General features: G+C 42.0%; 1 protein-coding gene across 1 annotated transcript; it reads right to left on the bottom strand.

Moving 5' to 3' along the window:
- Window positions 1-5,852: 5,852 nt before the first annotated feature.
- rhcga (Rh family, C glycoprotein a) lies at window positions 5,853-11,523 on the bottom strand. The gene is made up of 11 exons (XM_083650948.1): window positions 11,250-11,523; window positions 10,287-10,479; window positions 9,488-9,638; window positions 9,162-9,309; window positions 8,814-8,980; window positions 8,418-8,555; window positions 7,745-7,881; window positions 7,492-7,616; window positions 7,315-7,388; window positions 7,112-7,185; window positions 5,853-7,015 (listed from the first exon to the last, which is right to left on the bottom strand). Exons 1-11 carry the CDS (start codon window positions 11,473-11,475, stop codon window positions 6,982-6,984), a joined length of 1,467 nt encoding a protein of 488 aa, XP_083507074.1. The 5' UTR covers window positions 11,476-11,523; the 3' UTR covers window positions 5,853-6,981.
- Between the last annotated feature and the right edge of the window lie 11,386 nt (window positions 11,524-22,909).

Genomic DNA, 22,909 nt, shown 5'->3' with positions numbered 1-22,909 from the left:
TATATCTCTCAAATTCACTTTAATTCGCTTTTATGTCTCATGAACAATATTGCCAAAGCATCAATAATTAATTAAACAAAATAATAGTAATATTAACACAAACAAACATAATACATTACAATACATGAATTGTGTGGTGTGTGTGTGTGTGTGTGTGTGTGTGTGTGTGTGTGTGTGTGTGTGTGTGGGGTGTGGTGTGGTGTGTCTGTGTGTGTCTGTGTGTGTGTGTGTGTGTGTGTGTGTGTGTGTGTGTGTGTGTGTGTGTGTGTGTGTGTGTGTGTGTGTGTGTGTGTGTGTGTGTGTGTGTGTGTGTGTGTGTGTTGCTGTGCCTCCATTGTCTACTGACTATTAATGTTTCTGTATTTTTGTCACATAAACCAACAAAAAATATCACCATAGCCTATTAAAACAGAGCTTAATTACCCTAACCTTACCTGACGGTCACCCTTGCTCATAGAGTGGTTCTAGTGGCTCTCAATCAAAGGTGGGTGAAGCTTATATATGTATATATATATATATATATATATATATATATATATATATATATATATATATATATATATATATATATATATATATATATATATATATATATATATATATATATATATATATATATATATATATATATAAAACGAGATGACATGAATTGGCCTCTCCATTACCAGAGAAGCAGGCACCTATCGACTGTCATTATCATTGTGGCAGTTAGGAATCTTTTCAGGAGCACGTTGATGAGTTTGATTTCAGACCACTGATAGCTCGCTCAGTGGCCCGGTGAAGGACAGTGAGAAAATGGAGGCTGTTACACACGTCTATCAGCCCAGATGGACGCTGCCGCCTGCTCCAATCAGCTCACAAAGGTGATATAATTGCCAGGGCAGGATGGGAGAAGGCCACCACCTTTGGAGTTCTTCAGTCCTTTTCCATTGCACCTATTCTTCTAGTGCACTCTATCCCACTGATGATCCTCCCCTCCCTCCCCCTCCTATTATCCCCCTCCAACAACCGGCCAATTTGTCCCTCCAGCTTGGTCCCCACCTCCCCCCTGCTGCGTTATTTAGCCCCTCTTCTGCACTCCAATGGCGGGTACTGATTACAGAACTTCCACGACCTCTTCGCTATTCCTAAAACGCCCTCCTCCCCTTCCCAGCAACCTTTAATCTGATTACAGGCTCTCTGCAGCCTTTTCAGAGGAGGCCGGTCCCAGGAGGACAATAGCAGGCCGAGTGGTTTCACAAACACTCTCCCAGGGGTCATATGATTCATGAGAAGGGCTGCATCTACACTCCTGCAGCATCAGACCTCCTCTGGGTGAGAGGCGACAGGGCTCCTGTCTGTCCGACTGCACTCTCTCCACACGGTGAGGGAACAAAAACTTATCTCATATACAGTCACACGGTCACAGGGACGTGCAGAGAACATTAGAGGGGCAGGGGCTCAAATTCATAAAAGGGCACTACAGGAAAATTTGAGGCAATTTGAAGGCCAATTTAGGGGTATAGCTCATTTTAAATATTCCGATTTTAGAGGAATATAATAAAATCATCCTAAAATATATTTTAGGATGAGACTTTGACAAACATACATACCTGATTCACGTTGACTGACTGATATATCTGTCAGACTGTGTGCGCCTGTGCTGCTGCTGTCCGTCTGCATGGTTGCTCTGGCTGAGTGGAGTGCGCACTGCTGGAGTGGGTGGGGACGGGCCACGTGTGTTTTTGGGTTGGTGCCTTCAGGGGCGGTTTAGAAAAACACTGCTCCATGCAGAGGCCTATTACAAATGGTGCATTCAAGGCCAAGAGAGCTCGGAAAAGGCATTTCTCTTTGAATGCTGCCTTCAGTGATGGCATGGAAAGGGCAATTTCCATACAAAGCACCATTAGAAATGCATTCATGGTCAGGAAAGGGCACTTTTTATTTTATTTTTTCATGTGTCTGAGCTGTTTGTTTTGTTCATGTGTTGTTGGAATGAAAATGGAAAATGTATTATAATAAATAAAAAATAAAAAAAGGGGCACTTTTTACAGACTGAAAAAAAGGGAGGGGCTCAAGCCCCCTTTCATGTCTATGTGTGCACGTGCCTGCACGGTCATATAACTCCACACACACTTTTTACTGTTTGTTGTTTCTGGGAAGAGGGGGGTTGAGCCCAACTCCCTCTCTCTCTCTCTCTCTCTCTCTCTCTCTCTCTCTCTCTCTCTCTCTCTCTCTCTCTCTCTCTCTCTCCGTTTCTGTCTCTCTCTCTCTCAGCATCTTCACTCCTTTCATCCTGTCTGTATCTTCTTCTCGAATGACGTTCCTGTCACTCAGGCCCCCATCGCGCCGCATGGAATCACAGCCACACCTTCCTCCTTCTTTTCAGTTGGCACTTATTTATAACCTTGTGAGGTAACTGGATTCGTTTGAGATCATGAGATCATGAGATCACGATCAGAAAGCCATCTGGCAGGGTCAGGTGATTTATGCTGGCCCTTAAACCTCGGTCCTCATTTACAGAAAGGTGTTTAATCTATTTCAGTGTTACTCTGTAAAGCATTAGATGTTAAAGGCTTTTAAACTTTTTTGTCTAAGAGACTTGCCTTGAAACTGTTTGCCTTTGTTGCTCTTCACGTTTTGCCGGAAATTTTGATCTTTCAAATGTTATAGCCTCCTCAGTTAGAATGTCAATAATGTTGTTATTTTGCCACCCCCTAACTTGGTGTGCAAAAATCCCCAAAACACACCTATATCACAGTCAAAATTGTACCATATTTTTTGTGCCGTAGGGGAAAAGTGATGCTTTTTTGCACAATAGGAAAAGCGAGTATAATGTAATCACAATCAGAACATGATATAATATACAAAACATTCAAAAACTCGAGGTTAGAGCATTCTGGTGGTGCAAACTGTCCAAAAAGAATAGAATCCCAGAATAATCCATATATTAACATATACATTGTATTGTGTTTACAATGGGTATCTAAAGCCTCATGATGTTTATCTTCATTTTACATTAGACTTATAATTAAATGTTTGAATTAATTGTCTCATTTACATTTCATCAGTGAGGCATTGAGGCTCATATACATGATCTGCCTGCTGTTCATGATAGTGATAATAAAAGAGACCTGTAGAAAATAAATATTAAATAAAAATAAAATACAAAATCAGGGTACAAATACCATCTAACTGCTTTTATTTCACTGCACCCCTGACATGATGAGGGTCTTCTGTGACCCCAGCAGTGGTTTAACAGATAACCCCCTGGTTAACTCATTTAACCCCATCACGACGTTTTACAGACCTCTTCACTCAACAAAGCAGCTGCCACCAGCCAACCTGTCATGACCGGCACAAAGCCACTGTCCGGCCAGTGTGTTTAGAGTTCATTAGTGTCACAGTGATTGGTCAGGAAATGACCCTTTTGGCTGGCCTGTCCGTGCCTCATTACCATCAGAATGAAGGGACTTAGGAGGCCGGAGCCTGGAGGCAACAGGCCTGTGATGACTGCTTGGACCCAGACACCCACTGGACCTGAGCAGCCTTTAACCATCCTTCACCCTCCACACCCACTCACAGCCTACTGGAGCCTACCGTATGTCCAACGATGTAACGCTTATTTAGCCCTGGAGCTGGGAAGCACCCGCAGGCCTTCTGCCAGTACAATCATCAACTGCAAAGAAACAGTCTCAACCACTATCAATCACAGTTATAATGCCTGCTGCTCTAAAAGAAACTTCTGGAATTGCTGAACTAGAATGTTTACCACAAAGGTAAGTTTACCACAAAGTTTACCACTTTAACATCACCAGCTGACATATCAAATGCTGCAGGATACTTTCCTGAAGGTTTTGAGGCTCTTAAGTCCAAAAATCCTAAATGGGAAGCGCAACTTTCTTTTTCAAATCACACGCGCATTTGATATTTCTCTCTTACCTCCTTCATGTCAGACCTACTTCAACAGTCACAGATCAAGGTTTAAAGCTACAATATGAAAAATCAGCAAGAGGACGAGTGCTATAGCTCACTCAGATAAACAGGTCGCTGTTGTGTGATGTGTGGAGGTTGTTCAATCCCAGCCGAAGGCAATGGCTTAAGAAGTGTTCACATTATTAGCTGCACCAGTGATCCTTCTTTAACATCATCAGTAGTTTGAACACTGAAAAATAAGCTGATGAAGGAGGCTAGTCAGTCCCTGACTCTAGCTCAGCTTACTAGTTAAAATCCCACCTGTCACTCTATGCTGTGTTATTGTCAGTGTGAACACAGAGTGTAGAAATCAGAAGGTGAGTCCGCAACAGCTCATAGCTCAGCAGGATGAGGGGCTGTGTCACTGTCTCTACCTGACAGGTAGACTGTTGGTTCGATTCCCCATGGAGGAGACATATTACAGCACTGCCCTGTCTTTAACATCACCAGCTGACAGAGCAGCATAGTGTCTCCTACAGGCAGATAGACAGAGCAACACAGCGCCTCCTACACGGGGATCCACAGAAATGGACACTGTGGAGTGTGGACATACTGCAAAGAGATCCAGAGCAGACATGTCATATACTGAGTCTAGAGCTGTTTTGCAAAAAGCCGCCCTCTGCGCAAAACAACAACACCAACAAAATCTGTGCTAAAACTCTGGTGTCACTCCACATTTACTCTTTAGGCTTTAGGGCAAGGTGTCACAATAGTCTACTGGAACCCCCCCCCCCCCCACACACACACACACACACCAGCTTTATGTTGATTGACAGCTGAAATGTAACATTTTAAAAACCAGACAGGTCAAACTTTTTGCAGCGGGAATTTGGCCGAACTCTTCTAGTCTCGCTCTCTCTCAATGTCTCTCAAATGTCTCTCGATCACATGAAAGTGAGGCTTCCTTCAGGTACAATCAGGACGGTCAGCTTGGATGGTGCTTGCTTAAACCTGTGGTAAAACTCTGGTGTCACTCCACATTTACTCTTTAGGCTTTAGGGCAAGGTGTCACAATAGTCTACTGGAAATCCCCCCCCCCCCCCCCCACCAGCTTTATGTTGATTGACAGCTGAAATGTAACATTTTAAAAACCAGACAGGTCAAACTTTTTGCAGTGGGAATTTGGCCGAACTCTCTTAGTCTCGCTCTCTCAATGTCTCTCAAATGTCTCTCGATCACATGAAAGTGAGGCTTCCTTCAGGTACAATCAGGACGGTCAGCTTGGATGGTGCTTGCTTAAACCTGTGCTAAAACTCTGGTGTCACTCCACATTTACTCTTTAGGCTTTAGGGCAAGGTGTCACAATAGTCTACTGGAAATCCCCCCCCCCCCCCCCCCCCCCCCACACACACACCAGCTTTATGTTGATTGACAGCTGAAATGTAACATTTTAAAAACCAGACAGGTCAAACTTTTTGCAGCGGGAATTTGGCCGAACTCTCTTAGTCTCGCTCTCTCTCATTGTCTCTCTATGTCTCTCGATCACATGAAAGTGAGGCTTCCTTCAGGTACAATCAGGACGGTCAGCTTGGGTGGTGGTGGTGGTTGCTTATAAATTATACCTCTGCTAAAACTCTGGTGTCACTCCACATTCACTATTTAGGCTTTAGGGCAAGGTGTCACAATAGTCTACTGGAAACCCCCCCCCCCCCCCCCCCCCCCACACACACACACACACACCAGCTTTATGTTGATTGACAGCTGAAATGTAACATTTTAAAAACCAGACAGGTCAAACCTTTTGCAGCGGGAATTTGGCCGAAATCTCTTAGTCTCGCTCTATCTCACTGTCTACTTCTTAATGATAATAATTAGGAATGTCCTTAGCATTTATATTGCACATGCATGCATTTGATATACCACAATATTTTACTATGCTATGATGAACAACTAGAACATACAGAAAATATACAAGTTTATTGTTTCATTCCACGTCATATTGCAAATGTGAACATCTGAAACTACAATAAACCAACTAAACAAACACATTTTCATAGACCATAAATCATAGAGCAATGGATGTATCATTCAACTGGAAAATTCCTGTTCCTGTTGTTATTATTAAAGTAAGTTAACTATCAAACAAACAATGTGCAATGACAGGTGGATGCATATGTACAAGCAGCTTGCAAAGGTCTACACATAATTTGAAAGTCATTACTAAAAAGTTACTGTATATTTGCCACTGACCTTTCCCCCCAAATACTTCTCCCAAACATGTAAGGAAATATTTACTTGGAATACATCTCAAAAGACTTATAATGTTCAAAAAAGAGCAAAGCCTTACAACTCAAAAAGTCAGCAAAACAGCAAAATAGCCTACCTTATTACTACCAATAGATATGTTCACTATAAAATGGTAATATTATCACAAAACTACATCAACATCAACAACAATAAACAATTCAAATGACAAAAGTCACATCATAAAATAATATTCCAATCTCATCTGAATTCAGACCTTTAAGAAGACGAAGACAGCCGTGCATTTCATTTACATTTACGGTACATTTAATACAGCTGCCTCTCTGTCCTTCTGTGTAATATAGCCATAATCACAGCATTAAGTGTTAATATTGGTAATGGTTCACCATGCACCTGCTAATGAGACATTCTGCATGTCATTATAACCATCTACAAATTATCACCAAAATCGAACAAAAAAATGTAAGATCAATTATATACAAGGGTAATACCAGTTTGGCTCCATTCTTGACTTAATGAAATCAATATTATTCCTAACATCATGGTTCAGTATCCCCCCCCCCCCCCCCCCCCCCCCCCCCCCAAACCCCCTTGGCCATTATTGTGATATTTGGTCACTGTTTACTGCCTCCAGTAATTCACTATTGTGCTGAACAACTGTGTGATGTGTAAATGCTGCAAGACAAGAATGACATAGGAACTACAAAACAAACGTTTCTTTCTTTTCAAAATTGCCTTTTTTGTGAGGGCAGCTCCTTCATAAATTAGGGTTATTTCATGGCGGTGTTAAATTCAGGTAAATATGTTGTCCTCTGTGCAGCTCTAGCTTTGCTCCACAGAGAAGTTGGATTCCGTTCTATAGGAGAGAAAGGTGAAATTTACAAATTATGAGAAAACAGGATCTATTTTCATCACAATTTTGACAATATGTGTTTTCTGAGAGCGGGCTTACATGTCTTGGTGCTTGTGGATCATGTGGTTGTTGTATTCCAGCACAGGAGGGATCGAATCCTCATCCTCAGGAACCTGCAACAGTCACATGTGATGAGTGAGCCAGAAAACCCATATTTTTAGATAAAAAAAAACATGTCTATTCTTTTCAACTAACAGGGTGATACCACCATCTAGTGGTAAAATAACAAATAGCACTCTCACCTCCCAGTAAACCTCATCCTCAAAGCAGTTGTCATCAGCAGGGTCGCCCCAGCAAGGGAACCTCAGGATTGTACCTGAGAATGGAGAAAGAAGAAAGGTATTAACATCTATGCGCAAATGTTCCCTTTGTCAGGGACAAGCCTGTTAAAACTTGTTTTTCACAAAGAAGAAACTCACCAACAATAGCCCCTCCACCAATGCCGAATGCAATAGCCACACATGTGCCAGCAGCCTGGAAGCCGCCTTGTGTCCCTACGTCTCTGCTTGCAAATGCCCCTTTAAAGTCAAACACGTTGACCAACCTATAGGCAGAAAAAATTATATCTCTGTTAATTTTGGCCAGTGTTGCATATTTAGTGTTGCACATTGTACTGGAGCAGAGATCAATTCACATCATTTTGATCAATTAGAAACTGAAATAAAAACTCACCCCTCCTTCCCATAGACAGTCTCTGTGGCAGCTGCAGCGGTGATGGCTCCTATAAAGCCACCCAGCATCCCGGGCACAGCATGCAGGTTGTGGATTCCACACGTATCCTGGATCTTCAGATACTTCTCCATGAAGGGCTGGGTGGGAAAAGCAAGACACGTTTGTTACTGATCTAGCACCTGTGATGCAAGGCCTGTGGATGCTAATATAAGCACAAACCCTCAGACTAAAACTAGACTAAAACACACACAAAAATCTATTTTGCACACTTTTCCGTAAACAGAATGATGTGCATGTCTATCAAGTATTTATTTATTTATTTGTTTGTTTGTTTGTTTGTTTATGTATGTATGTATGTATGTATGTATGTATGTATGTATGTATGTATGTATGTATGTATGTATGTATGTATGTATGTATGTATGTATGTATGTATTTATTTATTTATTTATTTATAGTATTTATTTTGTCTAAGCTTTTTTGGGATTGTTCCAACAACCTCACCTATTGCCTTGTTCCAATCATTTCATGAGTCACATTATGACCCGTACTTTTCTCAAAGTAATCTAATCTAATCTTTTAATTTAATCTGTGTGCTGTCATGGTGTCACATGTCAGATGAGAAGTAGGCTACTCTCTCTCTCTCTCTTCAGGTTAGAAAAGTTGCACTCACAGAGACATAGAGGTAGCCGAAGGTGGAGATGATGCCAGTGCAGAAGCCAACGATCAGTGAGCCGTAAGGAGAGATCATAAACTCAGCTGCTGTTCCCATGGCGACACCACCTGCCAGGGTGGCATTCTGGACATGCACCTGTCATAACAGAGAGCATTAGTCCAAACAAACAGGTTCACAGATGAAAGGTGACAAATCTTTCTTTCTATATCGCACATGCACACTCACTCACTCACTCACTCACTCACTCTCTCTCACACACACACACACACACACACACACACACACACACACACACACACACACACACACACTGACCTCTCATCCTATCCCATCTGAGAACACTTTATCCCTGTTTGTAACTGATTGTTTTTCAACTAATAGAGCAGTACCTACCATGTCCAGTTTGCCTCCCTTGGCTGACATGCTGGAGATGGCAATAGTGGTGAGGACAGAGGCAGCCAGGGCGAGGTAGGTGTTGATGGCTGCTCTGTGCTGCCCGTCGCCGTGGTCGGTGATGGCCGAGTTGAAACTGGGCCAGTACATCCACAGGAACAGTGTACCTGTTGGGTGAGAGGTGAGCCATATAGTAATTCAGAACACACTAAACATAATAGATCAACACACTCCCACTTTCTTATCAAGCAAACAGGTCGAACACTGACAGATATGCCAAATAAAAAGACACCGCGGCTGAAGAAAGTCAAAATGAACTTTATGAAGATAAAAGATAAGATAACTCACCAATCATGGCGAACACATCAGAGTGGTAGACAGATCCATTGAGGCGATTGCTTAGGTGTAATTTTGGCCGGTAGAGGACCCAGGAGATGGTCAGACCATAATACCCTCCGAAGGCGTGGATGACCATGGAGCCGCCAGCATCTCGACACTGTGGGAACATTAGGATTTCACCGTCACAGCGGGATATACGCAGCACGAGTGTCAACCAACGGATGAAGGAAGGGACAGTCAAGCAGGTTCCGACTCAGGCATGAAAACTAAATGGCACTATGTGGAGGAAAACGTTCATTCCCTCGGTCAACATTTGTGTGCTCGGTGAGACTCACGTGAAGGAGGCTCAGGATAATGTATTCCTCCACAGCAAACAGTGTGATTCCAAACAAGGTGACAACCATCAGCTGGACCGGGCTGACTTTTCCCAGCAGGGCGCCGTAGGCTATGAGACAGCCTGCCACACAGAAGTCTGCATTGATCAGGCTGGATGGAGGAAGACGAGGGGGGGATGGGCAAAGACAAGGAGGACAAAAACAGATATGAACTTTTGAACTGGCTGCGAGAGGTAGGCTACTGTAAAAGTCACCGATGCCTTCAGTATGCAAACTTTAATGTCTTTAAGGTCAAATTGATAAGCCGCCCTCTCACTTTGCTATGAGATGAAGAATGCCTTTCCACCCCTGAGCACAGGGCAAGACAGAATCTGACAAAAGAAGATGTTATCATTGTGTGGCAGGAGTGACGAATGAACCTGTTGTTACATAACCAAGTTGATGTATGTCAATAATGTTAGTGTTAGGATTAGGTTAGGGCTATGTACAGTATACAGTTAGGTCTACATGACATTATGTAACATTGCCATAGGCACCTATACAGAAGACCGTGCCTTACCACTCTCCCCATCCACATTCGTCAATCAAACTCCATAACATCCTTCAAACAGGCCCTCAAGACCCACCTCTTCAACCTCGCCGTCTCCTCCTAACCTCACTCCACCCTACCTACTGTCCCCACCTTTTTCACATGGATGTATCTAATTAAAGTATTTCATTTCGTGTGATTCTGTAAAGCGACTTTGAGTATCTAGAAAAGCGCTATATAAGATAAATGTATTATTATTATTATTATTACCTCTCAACACCGATAGTGATCTTTCCAGTGGTAGGGTCCAGGTGGTGGAACCAGCCTTGCATGAGAAGAGCCCACTGCAGACCAAACGATGCGATCAGGAAGTTGAAGCCCACGGCGCCGAAGCTGTAGCGTTTCAGGAAAGTCATGAGAAAGCCAAATCCCACAAAGATCATGACATGGACATCCTGGAAGCCTGGAGAGAGGAAAATAAACAATACACTGTTATGGAACGTTAAAGTGTAATGAGTCTCATGAACACCAACAGTTAGACGTGATGTCAAAGTTCTGCTAGAATTAAATAAATTATGCATCTCATTGTAGATATTGACATTTTGTTTGCCAAATACATTTGTATCTGTACCCTGTCAGTTAAATTTGTGTAATTTAAATTTTCAATTAATAATTTAAATTAATCATTCATATTAGCAGTTGTTGAATCCCCATGTTTTAATGTCTGCCTTTTGTCATTCATGGTTCAGCTAGAACAATCCAGCATATATCACAATTCATGTTAATGACCTCTGACCTTTCTGTAAATGTCACAGAACACACGTGGTAAAATGGACACATCTGGTTCAAAACTGTTGCAACATGGTTCATTTGTATATAAAAGGGTTACAAAAAAGAAGAATAAAGAAAAGGACTAAGAATCCACGTCAGTCACTCATTTGTTGCTGAGAGAAACAATGTCTTACTAAGGCAATGCACACATTGTAATGTTGGTCCTCCATAGCTTTACAACACAATCTGGAATCACTATAATAACAAAGTGGCTAAAGTATGTACATTCTGTTGCAAGGTGGATTTCTTAATGTGGATGGCAAAAAGGCATATGAGATCAGTTTATAGTTGAGAAGATTCTTCTGCACGATGAGATATAATGCAATGTACAGTACATCCAGCAGTGTGTTGCCATATATATCCATCTAAAAGATGCAATGGGCAATTTGTTGCTCTACTTACTTGGATATCTAAAGTAGAAGTCATTTTCGATATCACTGGTGATGTTGTTCGCTCTTCTGAACTCTATCCAGTGTGCGTCCGACTCCTCATTGTATCGGATGAAAACTCCAAACAGGATGATCATAGCAATCTGCCAGACGAAGCAGACTGCCGGCAGACTAACACGCACATTGGTGTTCTTTGACCGGCAGAAAAAGTCCTTAATACCCTGAACACAGTTCCCCATGGCGCTGACTGTCTGAGGACGATCGATGCTCTGATGGCTTCTCAGTCAGGCTTTGCTCCTGAGACTTCAAGCAGCATCTGAGCAGATATTTATAGGCCTTTGGAGAGGTGTGCCCCCGATGGAGAGCCACACCTTACTGTACACCTATTGCAGCCAGGCAGTGTACCGTGGCTGCATTCTTCCTAAAACGTGCGGTAGTAAAGCAGGGAACACATTCTCTAAATGTATGTATGACACACATGCAGCAGTACAGAGTTGATGCTGATGCTGTTGGTTTTTGAGCCTAAAATGAACATGTGTTCAGGGGAGGGATGTGGGAGTATACTGGAATTATTTCATATGTTGATTCTGTGATTTGCAAAATACAAAAATCCAATAAACAGAAGTTATTTTGTGCTATTTTAAGGTTCACCATTTTTGAGGTGTAGGCCTAGTATTTCCTAGCAAATTGTGTGTTTGTGTGTGTGTGTGTGTGTGTGTGTGTGTGTGTGTGTGTGTGTGTATGTGTGTGTGTGTGTGTGTGTGTTATCCAAGCCCTGCTACAACACGGACTGGTTTCAGCTTGAAAAGATGATAATTGTATACAAAATGCCAGCACAGCTGCTCCGTTCTGTGTTTCTTGTTTGTTTTTGATACTTGAAGGTATCAAAGCCCTTTACAGACATGCCCACTTTATGCTAATTCATTTTATTCTTAAAAATATATATATATATATCAGTATGAAGCTGGATAAAAAGACAGCTCAGTTGGCTTCATGTCGCACACAACAGCAAGCACATTAAGAGCCATCAATTCTCTCTTCAAGAAGACATCTTGGATAGGAAACCTCTTCATTTCCATTATTGCAATATCATGAAGAAGTTTAATATTTTTAACGGATGTTCATCTTGTTTTTAAAGTTTTAAATGGACCTCACCCCCAAACAAACAGACAAAAGACGACATTTGAGGATGCATCATCTTGGACTTTGGGGGGACAATGATCACCATTTTTCAGCATTTGGTGACATTTTATAGACCAAACGATTAATCGATTAATCTAAAATATTACAGACAGATTAATCGATAATGAAAATAATAATTTGTTGCTGCCCTATTTTGGTAACATGTCCCACATTGTCCCACACAAAGATACTCTTTGTCCCACATTTGCTTTGCTGGGATCTGATCACATATGCACACATTGCTGGAACAAGTCAAACATCAGGGATTGCGACAATTTAACATTTCAAAACATTTCAAACAACTGTCTTACTGTTTGTGACTTGTTTTATTATTTGTCCTTTGAACTGTTTTGTAATTTTGTAACAGATATGTTGTGAGATCTGTTTCGTGTTTTGTGAGTAGCCTGCCTTGGTTGGGACTACGAATTCAATTTGGCAATTGTGCTAATTCCGGCACATTTATATTGATTATTGTAATGTGTAATGCTAATATTTTTGATTAATATGCACTCTCCCAATTCAATCAATAAAAATACATCTTGTCTGGTTTATTTACATTAAAGTAAGCTTGATATTTACTTCAAGACTATTCACTGAGCGATGTCGGAAACAATGTCTACCCACTGGCACACGTTTTCTGCTACTTGTGTCCTCCCACAAAACATGTGCTTTGTGTTCTGGCCTCCAATCTACATTTCTATCAAATGGAAGAGAATCCTGTTTTGGCATTTACTGTATCATATGTGTAGAGTATCTCATGATGACAAAGAACATTCCAGATGTTATCAGGTTTGCTGCGAAGTTCAGACATTAGGCTACATAACTTTCTACACAACCTGAAGGCCCGCATTGATCATCTTGTGAGGTCTGTGTGGCATTTGTCATGAGTTTCTGCCAGATCCACAAGCACCTTTACAGACGAAAAAGCACAGACACATTTGAAATTAATTTTAATCCACTAAATTAAGTTATTCCGTAAGATTCAAATATTAGAGACGTTCAACACGTCTTATAACCAGTGTTGGGGGTAACTCATTACAAAAGTAACATATTACATGTAATATATTACTTTTAGCAGTAACTCAGTAATATAACTTATTACCAATGGGATTTCAGTAATATTATACCAGTTACTTTGTCAAGTAACACAAGTTACAAATGTGAAAAACATTCAATCAAAGCACATATTTAAATAAAGATACAATCATTTCCTAATCAAATTGTGTTTTTATATAAATAATCACTATAGATGACAATAACAAAGGAAAAGGATAACATTTCGAATTTTAGACGGTTTACACTGCACGCATGCGCAGTCGCCGCGCACGCACGCACACACACACACACACACACACACTTAGTATAATGTATGTATTTTGTTGAAATTATATATACATATAAAAAAAAATACATTCCTACCAAAAATAGCTTACTAAAAGTAGAACTGAAATGAAAGAAAAATGAAAGAAAAGGACGAAACAAAAACTACAGGACACGTGCACTGAAATCTAACTGAAACCAAGTTGAAATCAAAACTATTAAAATTATATTAAAAAAAAATAAAAAATAAAAACGAATGCAAAATACAAAACAACGTACATCTGAAATGTTGGTTGGTGTACACTATGTGTGTGGATGATTCGAAAAATATTATAGCCTAACACTAAACATAGAAATCTGAATCTAGATAGTCTTTTCATGCTGAATGCTCATAAATCTGGAGGCAATAGAATGCCGAGCCTCCATCAATTGCAGAGTCACATGGGCTTTTAGTTTCTTTGAAGTTCCATTGCTTCCCTCATTACAATAACAGGCATCCCATTAGCCCAAAGTATCTTCATTAGCCCTGCAGCACCTACTGTACAAAGCCACGTGTCTTTCTTATCTGACAGCTTTGGACGAGCACATGACTGCCAAACAGCAGGACCAACCTGTTCTTGCCTAGGCTGCTGTGGGTGTTTCTCAGCTAGCCAGACAGACCCAAAATAAATCGGGATATAGCCAGGCCCGTAGCCAGGGTTTGAGAAATACCGAGGTCATTTTAGCGCGGCGTGGGGGGCCCAGGGGGGGCTGTGCCTACCCGGTTAGAAAATGTTGTCCATTTTAAAGTAAAATGCTTCAATCTGGTGCACTTTGGGAGCAAAATTAAGAGGCTAGATCTATAAAGAACTACAGACATCATGTTAGATGAATATCCTCTTTACTGTGCTGTTGCTTTAAAATGATACAAAAAATATGTCTCCTCATATAATATAATTTATATTCTACATACAGGTCACATGGCAGAATACTGCTCAATTAAATACAATGGCCCATCTACACAAACATCACTTACAGGGGAGTTACTTACCCATTCACTTCAATAGAACTGTCCCCAAAGTCTAGCCCCAATGCAAAATTTGAACGTTGTGGTGAGTTATGTCTCTTCCTTCTATAGCACACAGAGAGGAAGCAAATTGTTGCATTTCTGATCAACTGTCATATATCATGTTCATTTATGAGGGCTTTAAAACATCAATGACAGATGAATCCTCAATGGTAGCTACGGGCCTGGATATAGCTCCTTTACCCTCAGGCGTATATTATGCGTATATTCTGGTCTCCTTTGATAGGTAAGAAGCTATAGGATATGCATCCAGCTGTTACAGTGCAGGCTTTGAATGCACTCGTATAAGCCTAGAGCCACGCTTTGTGAAGAGCTGCTCCATGCTGCTCCTGCTGGGAGCACGTTCCATAAACGTCCCATAAAATGAGAAAGGCTTCCCAAAGCAGTATTGGAGACCGCTAAAGGCATTTGACAATGCCAAGGATCTCTTGTATGAGTTGGGCAGTGAGAACGTGTTGCAGCAGCATCTGATCTATTATCAAACTACTGCGTAAACGGAGATGCAATAAAGGAAAAAATAATTTCATTTTCGCCTAGTGAATAATGTAATTGTAAAAGGCACGAGGGACGAGGGAAAAAGACGAGGGATCGGCAGGGCAGCATTTTGGTAAACAAACCGCTGGTGGAAACGGCAATGGGACCCTATGGAACATGAGCTTGAGTGTCTGACTCTAGCCGGCTGACCCTGTTTACATTTTAAAAACTGCGACAGTTCACGCAACTTTAACACGACATGCATATACATCAAACTCTTGAGCTAATTCTGCTCTCATTCAGAATGTTTAAATGCTCTGGTGGCCCGGGCACTCGCCCGATGCCATATTGTTAATCCGGCACATGTTGCAGTTCAACTTCTCTATCAACTATGAGTAAGACACACCATGCATGCACACACGTGCACATCAGCCAGTAAACACATATGTGCTGTACAAATACCAAAATCAAAATGATCAAAATCTTGGGTGCATAGATGACACGGGCAAAGCCCTCGAGGAAAAGCGCTGGAGTGCGGGAGTGCCTCGACATGTGACAGAGGGACGGTGTGCAGATCACATGCTATCCGTCAGGCAGCATTCCAACAATGCTCTCTGTCACATGTAGGGGTTTGTTTGTTTTACATCACTGCAGAAGGCATTCTGCACCGATTAAGCCAGAGATATTATGACGCCCTGTCAATCTAAAGGTAAGTGAGACACAGATCAATGACCTACAGCTATTCAAATAGCAGAGAGTTTTAAAACAAAGGGAAGCCTCTGGGCTTACTTCAGGGCACACTCGCACCAAGTCAAGGATGTGGTTAAAATGCCTTTATTGGTTGCTGTGATGACACCACCCACTCGGTCAGGCCCGTAGCCAGGGTTTGAGAAATACCGAGGTCATTTTAGCATGGCGTGGGGGGTCCAGGGGGAGCTCTGCCCCCCCGGTTAGAAAATTTTGTCCATTTTAAAGTAAAATGCTTTAATCTGGTGCACTTTGAGAGCAAAATTAAGAGGCTAGATCTATAAAGAACTACATACATCATGTTAGATTAATATCCTCTTTACTGTGCTGTTGCTTTAAAATAATACAAAAAATAAATGTCTCCCCAGATAATACAATTTATATTCTGCATACAGGTCACATGGCAGAATACTGCTCAATTAAATACAATGGCCCATCTACACAAACATCACTTATGGCTCATTTCCACCACATATAACAGCACAGTACAGCTCTACTCGACCTGGTCTTACTCGTCTCTACTTGATATACTGTAGACTGTTTCCATAGCAAGTTTACTCGCCTCCACCCACACCTGGTCGTCATAGCGACTGCATATCTGCCCTCCGCCCATAGCCGAAGTAGGCTATAACGTATAATGTTAAATTAAATCCATACACAGAACTTTTAAACTGTTTATGAAATACTGGTGCCTCTAAATGACCTACAGTGTACATGGGCAAATGTGACAATCGGCTAGGAGAATGGATATCACTTTGTTGTTACTCAAACTCACATGCATGCACTGCGCGGGGGACGGGAGTTGCGCTACAGGGAGAAGGGAAGCCTCTACCTCGGCGGCCTCTCACCAGGCAAGACCGCGGCTTCACTAAACCCCCGCCTCCGGCCTAGCGGAGCCAACGCAGCACACAAACAAAGGGCTTCCCGAGGAGCTGACTTTTTCTCTCTCAAAACAATTGAAAACCACCGTCATGTTAAAGCTGAGCAAGGAGATCGATTTTATTTAACCAGAGCCGAAGGCAGCAATACAAAAGACTGATGGAAATAACATTAACAGAAGAGAAGGTAAGCCCCACTAAACTGGTATCCAGCATTGACAGTCAGTAGATACAGTAAACACAATCCTGCCTGACCAATCAGTCGTCTGCAGTGTTTTCACATCACGGTATGGTACCGGGTCCACAGCGCTGGAACCTCAACAAAGCAGGGACCAAAACTAGCGCGACTCAACCCCGACTCAACCCGGGCTGTCCACGTTTTTGATCGGTGGAATGAGACAAAAAAGCGAGACGAGCTGTGCGGGGCCGCGCTGATACCAGTGGTGGAAATGGGCCATTACAGGGGAGTTACTTACCCATTCAGTTCAATAGAACTGTCCCCAAAGTCTAGCCCCAATCTAGCCCCAATGCCAAATTTGAACGTTGTGGTGAGTTATGTCTCTTCCTTCTATAGCACACAGAGAGGAAGCAAATTGTTGCATTTCTGATCAACTGGCATATATCATGTTATTTATGAGGGCTTTAAAACATCAATGACAGATTAATAGATCTGGGGGCCGGGGCTATTTTTCTAAAAAAAAAGAACCTCGGTCATGACCTCGGTGTCTTCAATGGTAGCTACAGGCCTGAGTGAAAAAATATCAATCAATCAATAAACCTACAAAAAACACCTTCATGTTGGCATTGAAGTGATTCATTGCAAGGTTAACAAGATCCTGTACAGGTTCAAGGCGCCAATACCAGATTTGGTGTGGTCAAAATCTAACAAGGGCAACTTCGGGCCAGGACCACGTGCGTCATGTACAGTAGCAACAACCAGGCGACGACCTCATGCAACTCAAGCCCATTCGAGGCATCTTTCAGCAGCCCAAGTTTGGCACTGATGACATCACTGATCTAGAGGGCGCCGTGGTCAAATATTCAGACTCCCAAAGTCACCGTTAATCCATAATCCATAATCCACCGTCATCCATAATCTTCCATCGCAATTTTTCTTTGTGGGGGTTGGAGGGCAAACCCTGTACCAGGTTAGTAGGGCCTAATTACCTGTTATCTGGTTATTATACTGTATATAAACATATATTATTATTATTATTATTATTATTATTATTATTATTATTAATATATATTATAATACAGTATATGATAAATATATAGCAACATATGTCAGAACTACATTACCTCAGCTCTGTTTATAAGGTAAATGTCAACCTGGTGTAACCTTGCAAGCTAGCTGGATTCTTGCGAGATCTTGATGAGGTGTGAAAACAAAACCAGCGTCAGGTTAAACCTGGTGTGGATCAAAGACAATAAAGCCCAAGGTGTAGAAATGCAATGGCATCAATAAAAGTAAAGTGTTTCCTCTTCACCAGCGGGTTTTCCTTGGAACCATGACACATCATTCCAATCATGAAGCATCTCAACTAATACAAAGGCCCCTTTGGAAGAATGAATACTGTGTTAAATATGACCCAGTGAAGTGCATGTAATCTGAAAATGGTGTCAGGAAATGTAACTTGAATCAAATAATCTGGACGAGGATTTTAAGATGTGACAAAGTGGAGAGGAATTTCTCTGAGCCGAACAGGTGGAGAACAAAACACAGCGGGTGATGCCGGAGAGATATGAGAGAGACACGCAGCCAGCTGTCTCTGGTGACAGGGAACTACTGAACGCTCTGCAGATTTGACACTCAGATAGACCTCGGCTGCAGTGTCACGATCACGAGGAATAACATAAATAATACTTTCTGGCTCCGTCTCTTACATGGTCAATCATGCGCCGCGGGCGGCGGCTGACAGTTCACATGGTGATGCAAATTGCTCAGGAGAGTCACATGTGTGAGGCCCTCAGATACCTAGTCCATGGGCTAATGTTGACATTTTCACAAATTGGTACCACCCACGGTGGCCGAACAATTTTGGTATTTTTGTCTTCCTACATGTCTCTAGTTTATATTTTGGTATGATAACCCTGCCGATCTTGTAGCTTCATGATAGTTATCACTCTGTAAACAAACCTACTCCCATATAAAATGACAAAACCCAGTCCAGATGATATGTGAAAATGATTGTTCACTCTTTCATAAAAGCATCAAACTTTGTACATTTATAGTTTGGGGCCCTGGACAATTTTCAGAAATTGAGCCATCACAAAAACGTCTTGTGGCGGCCATTTTATTTTGGCCAAAAGCGAATGATGTCATTTGCATCATATCTCCTGAACCACAAATGATAACACAGAAAAGGTGATATGGCCCTTGGAACAGAAATGAAAGTCATTGGATTGTATTTTTGGACAGGAAGAGTCCCGGTGGACATTAAATTGCACTGCCAAATAAAAAAGTAAGCTATTTTTATATATATATATACTTGGTAGGCACTAACACTTATATATATAACATATATGGTGTTTATATAAGTGTTATATATAACACTTGGTAGAGTGCATACGAAATTTCAGCCTTCTAGGGCGAAAACTGTGGTGGCAAAGGGTGGTGAACTTTTTGTGGTCTAACCGACCAACCAACTGAATGACTTATAGAGCTGCTGACATAGCCTAAACAGGCACGTGCAGAGGAGGGCGTTAGGGGTGCCCTAGTCTCAACGCCAGACCCATGAGAGTTCTTACACTGATACACTACGTTACTGCATGCTGCAGAGCTCTCTCTGGGTCTGGGACACTTTCCCTCAGAGGGCTGGTTATGGGAGGGAACCGTTCACTTGGCCAGTCATATGCCAGTGATGGATTCAGTCCTCCCCAATCACTACCGACTTTGCGATCAGACGACACGGGAGGTGCAGCCCATTTTCCGAACCGCTCTCTCATCGGTGCTACGACCTGTCAATCATTCAATTTCAACCCGCCTTAAAAACCAGCAGTGGCTGTGAAGTGGCACAGACTCATTTATGTAGTATAGCGCAGCGATTCAACGTAATATTTGAGTCTGGGGAGAGACTAGGGGTGCCCGAGCACCTGCCCGTTTTCCCCTGATGCGTAAAGTGACTTTCTTTCGTCTTTTTTCTCTCTTTTTGTTTTTACAGTGAAGGCGTGCCCAGCGCCCTTCAAGAAGAATGTATAACAATAAATAACTATTTAGAAATAAATAAAATGTCCGGACAGTTTACACATGTTGACCTTTCAACCGGAAGTTAAGTAATCATCTGCGTCTCTGTGACGTGCACAATATTTTTTTCCCAGGATGGCGAAGGCATGACGTGCCCTTCTCTGCCTCGGAATGGCCTAGCGTCAAACGTTGTCACATCCAATCACATTCGCTTGGCTATCCTATCCTGCATCTCTCCTCGTCTCCTGCGCCAATCAGAGGCAGAGATGGGCGGGTCATGCCTTCACCATCCTGCCCAGCTGCCGAGCTCCGACTGACTGGCGGATCAGCAACAGTGAAACCGCCCGCACCGCGGTGTTGTGCCCCTTTTTAACTTTTGAGCCCCTGCCCCTCTAAGGGTCTCTGCACGGCCCTGAGGCTAAATTCACCTATGACTTGAGAGCGATTAGCTATAGTTTCTAACTGGTCAAATACCCGCACACTGTAGCACATGAACCACCAAGTATTGAAGTGTTTCAAGTGGACAGACGCTGCTGATTGTGCTGTGTCATGCACCGGTTATCACCTTGGAGATGATGGTTTAAGCAGGCCTGTTCGTCATGGGACCATCAGGTGACACCGGAAGGTTCCAGCACATGCATAACAGGTGAAGCAGTTACAACTCTGAAAAGCAGTTTAGCAATCACTTTAACGAGTTGAAAGAAGTACAACATGTCCTAACTACACATACCATCATATGGGTCATAAGCGATGAGTGACGGCTGCCACTCCTTCGGCATGGCAAGGATTTATCGCCTAAGGCCCCCAGTTAGCCTGGTCAGTATGTTCTTTTACATAGCTTCTGCACTCTATAGAGTAGAGGTTCTCAAATGTTTTTTAGCCAAGGACCCCTTACAAGATGGAAAATATACCGGGGACCCCCTCATTCTGATTTGTGATTTTGGGCTAAGCTTAATTGTTTCCACGGTAACGTGCTTGACTTTTAAATTGATAGGTTTGTTAGATTAGAATGTAATCCATGAACCAATCACAATTCATCTGCCGTAACACCAGCTTTGTTGATGTGAAGCAGTGGTTCTCAAACTGTTTCACGTCAATGACCCCTAAACTGACACAAATTAGACCACAGACCCCCAATTTGATAAGACTTTGTCTCCATCTGATACGGTTTTTGCTTTTAGATGTTTTATTACAGAAAGTGTATGAAACCCATGACCAAAATAGCCATGTACATTCTGTCCTTGTGTTACTATGGATGGAATTATAGTGAAAATAAATTATCCCCTGCAACCGCCTCAAGGACCCCTGGGGGTCCCCGGAACCCCACTTTGAGAACCACTGGATTAGAGAAATGGATACTCCCCAGACTTACGCCGATGATGATCCATTCAATTAGCAAGAAACACACCAAATAGGTGATCAGTCCATTTTTGAGAGGGTAATTTTGGAACATGCAATGAGTAGTTGCATGAATAGTTTTCAGTGTTCTTTTTTTTAACAGTAATAAAGTGCTCTTACTATTTCTCATGTAATTCTCAAGAAAAGTACTTTTACCAGTATTTTTGCTTCATTTCGATTAAGATTTATGCAACAGAGCGATGTTTCAGAACTCTGCAGCTCTGCATATCACATTTCATGTTTGCATTCCTTATGCGGTAAATCTCAACCTGGTGGAGATCCAAGACATGAAATCTTGGAGTGGGTAATGTGCCGTATCATTGAAATATGAAGAGGATTATCTCTACTAATGATAGTGTTGACACTAATCTACATTAGATACGGCTTAAGAACAAATATAAACACACATTTATCGATGTCAACTCTATTGACATTGTGAGCCAAGGTTTTTCCAGGTCTAGACAGCCGTCTGTGGCTCCTCTGTCTGAATATAATTTACTGTAAACTTTCCATGACTCCTCACACCCTATACTCCACAGACAAAAGTAGGAGTGTCTAGTGTCACTCAGCTATGTCCTTTGCCTGTTCTCAACCCGACACACAGGGCTGGAGTGGCATTCATTTTCATTTCGTTCATTCATCATGCAGCAAAACCGGCAGAACACCTACCAGGTGCTGTGCCAAAATTATTGTGTCCCATAAATGTTTCCCATGATGGTGTGTTTTTGCCTCAATTTTACATCAGGGAAGAAAAAAATAACATCATTTCCATTTTTGTAATTGTTTTCTTATTGCTGGCTTTTTAAATGATAAAAGAACATTTCATGGGATTATACATCATGAAAGTAGTCCATTGAAAGTTACCAACTTGCTTTGGAATGAATTGAGATCACAATATTTGTAATCTTATTATCTTACTTGTCCTGTTACCGCTCACTTTGCTCTGATGGCCTAAGGCCAAACGTTTGGCAATAAAGCATTGTGTTTTGCAAGGCAGTGCATGTGCCTGGACTCTCTCCTTCCTGTTTAGCCTCGCTCTTCTCTGTTTGCACGTGCCAAGATGACTTTGAAGGCCACGTGCAGACATCTGACTTGAGCTTTTTTCAAACTGTCCATCAAATTGTCCATTGATTCGACATTGGTCTACTTGGAATTTATTACGCACGTTTCCCCTATGATCGTTTCCTTGTGCACTGGCCAAACAAAAACACACATGCCAACAAACCACCAGGGAAGCCATCTTTAGAGGATACAAATATGGGCACAACACTTCCATCTAGCTGTACCTGTCCTCAATGATCCCCCAGGGGTTGCATCTGGACACTGCCTCATCAATTGTCTTGCTGGCAGACTCTGCTCAGTGACTGCAAAAGAACAGCAGCAACACATGAGATTCTTACTCAGCAAGACCTAGATCAGGG

This window comes from Poromitra crassiceps, assembly GCF_964638095.1.
Source record: "Poromitra crassiceps genome assembly, chromosome: 14".
Classification (NCBI taxonomy): Eukaryota; Metazoa; Chordata; class Actinopteri; order Beryciformes; family Melamphaidae; genus Poromitra; species Poromitra crassiceps.
This window is presented reverse-complemented; position numbering and strand designations above follow the sequence as displayed.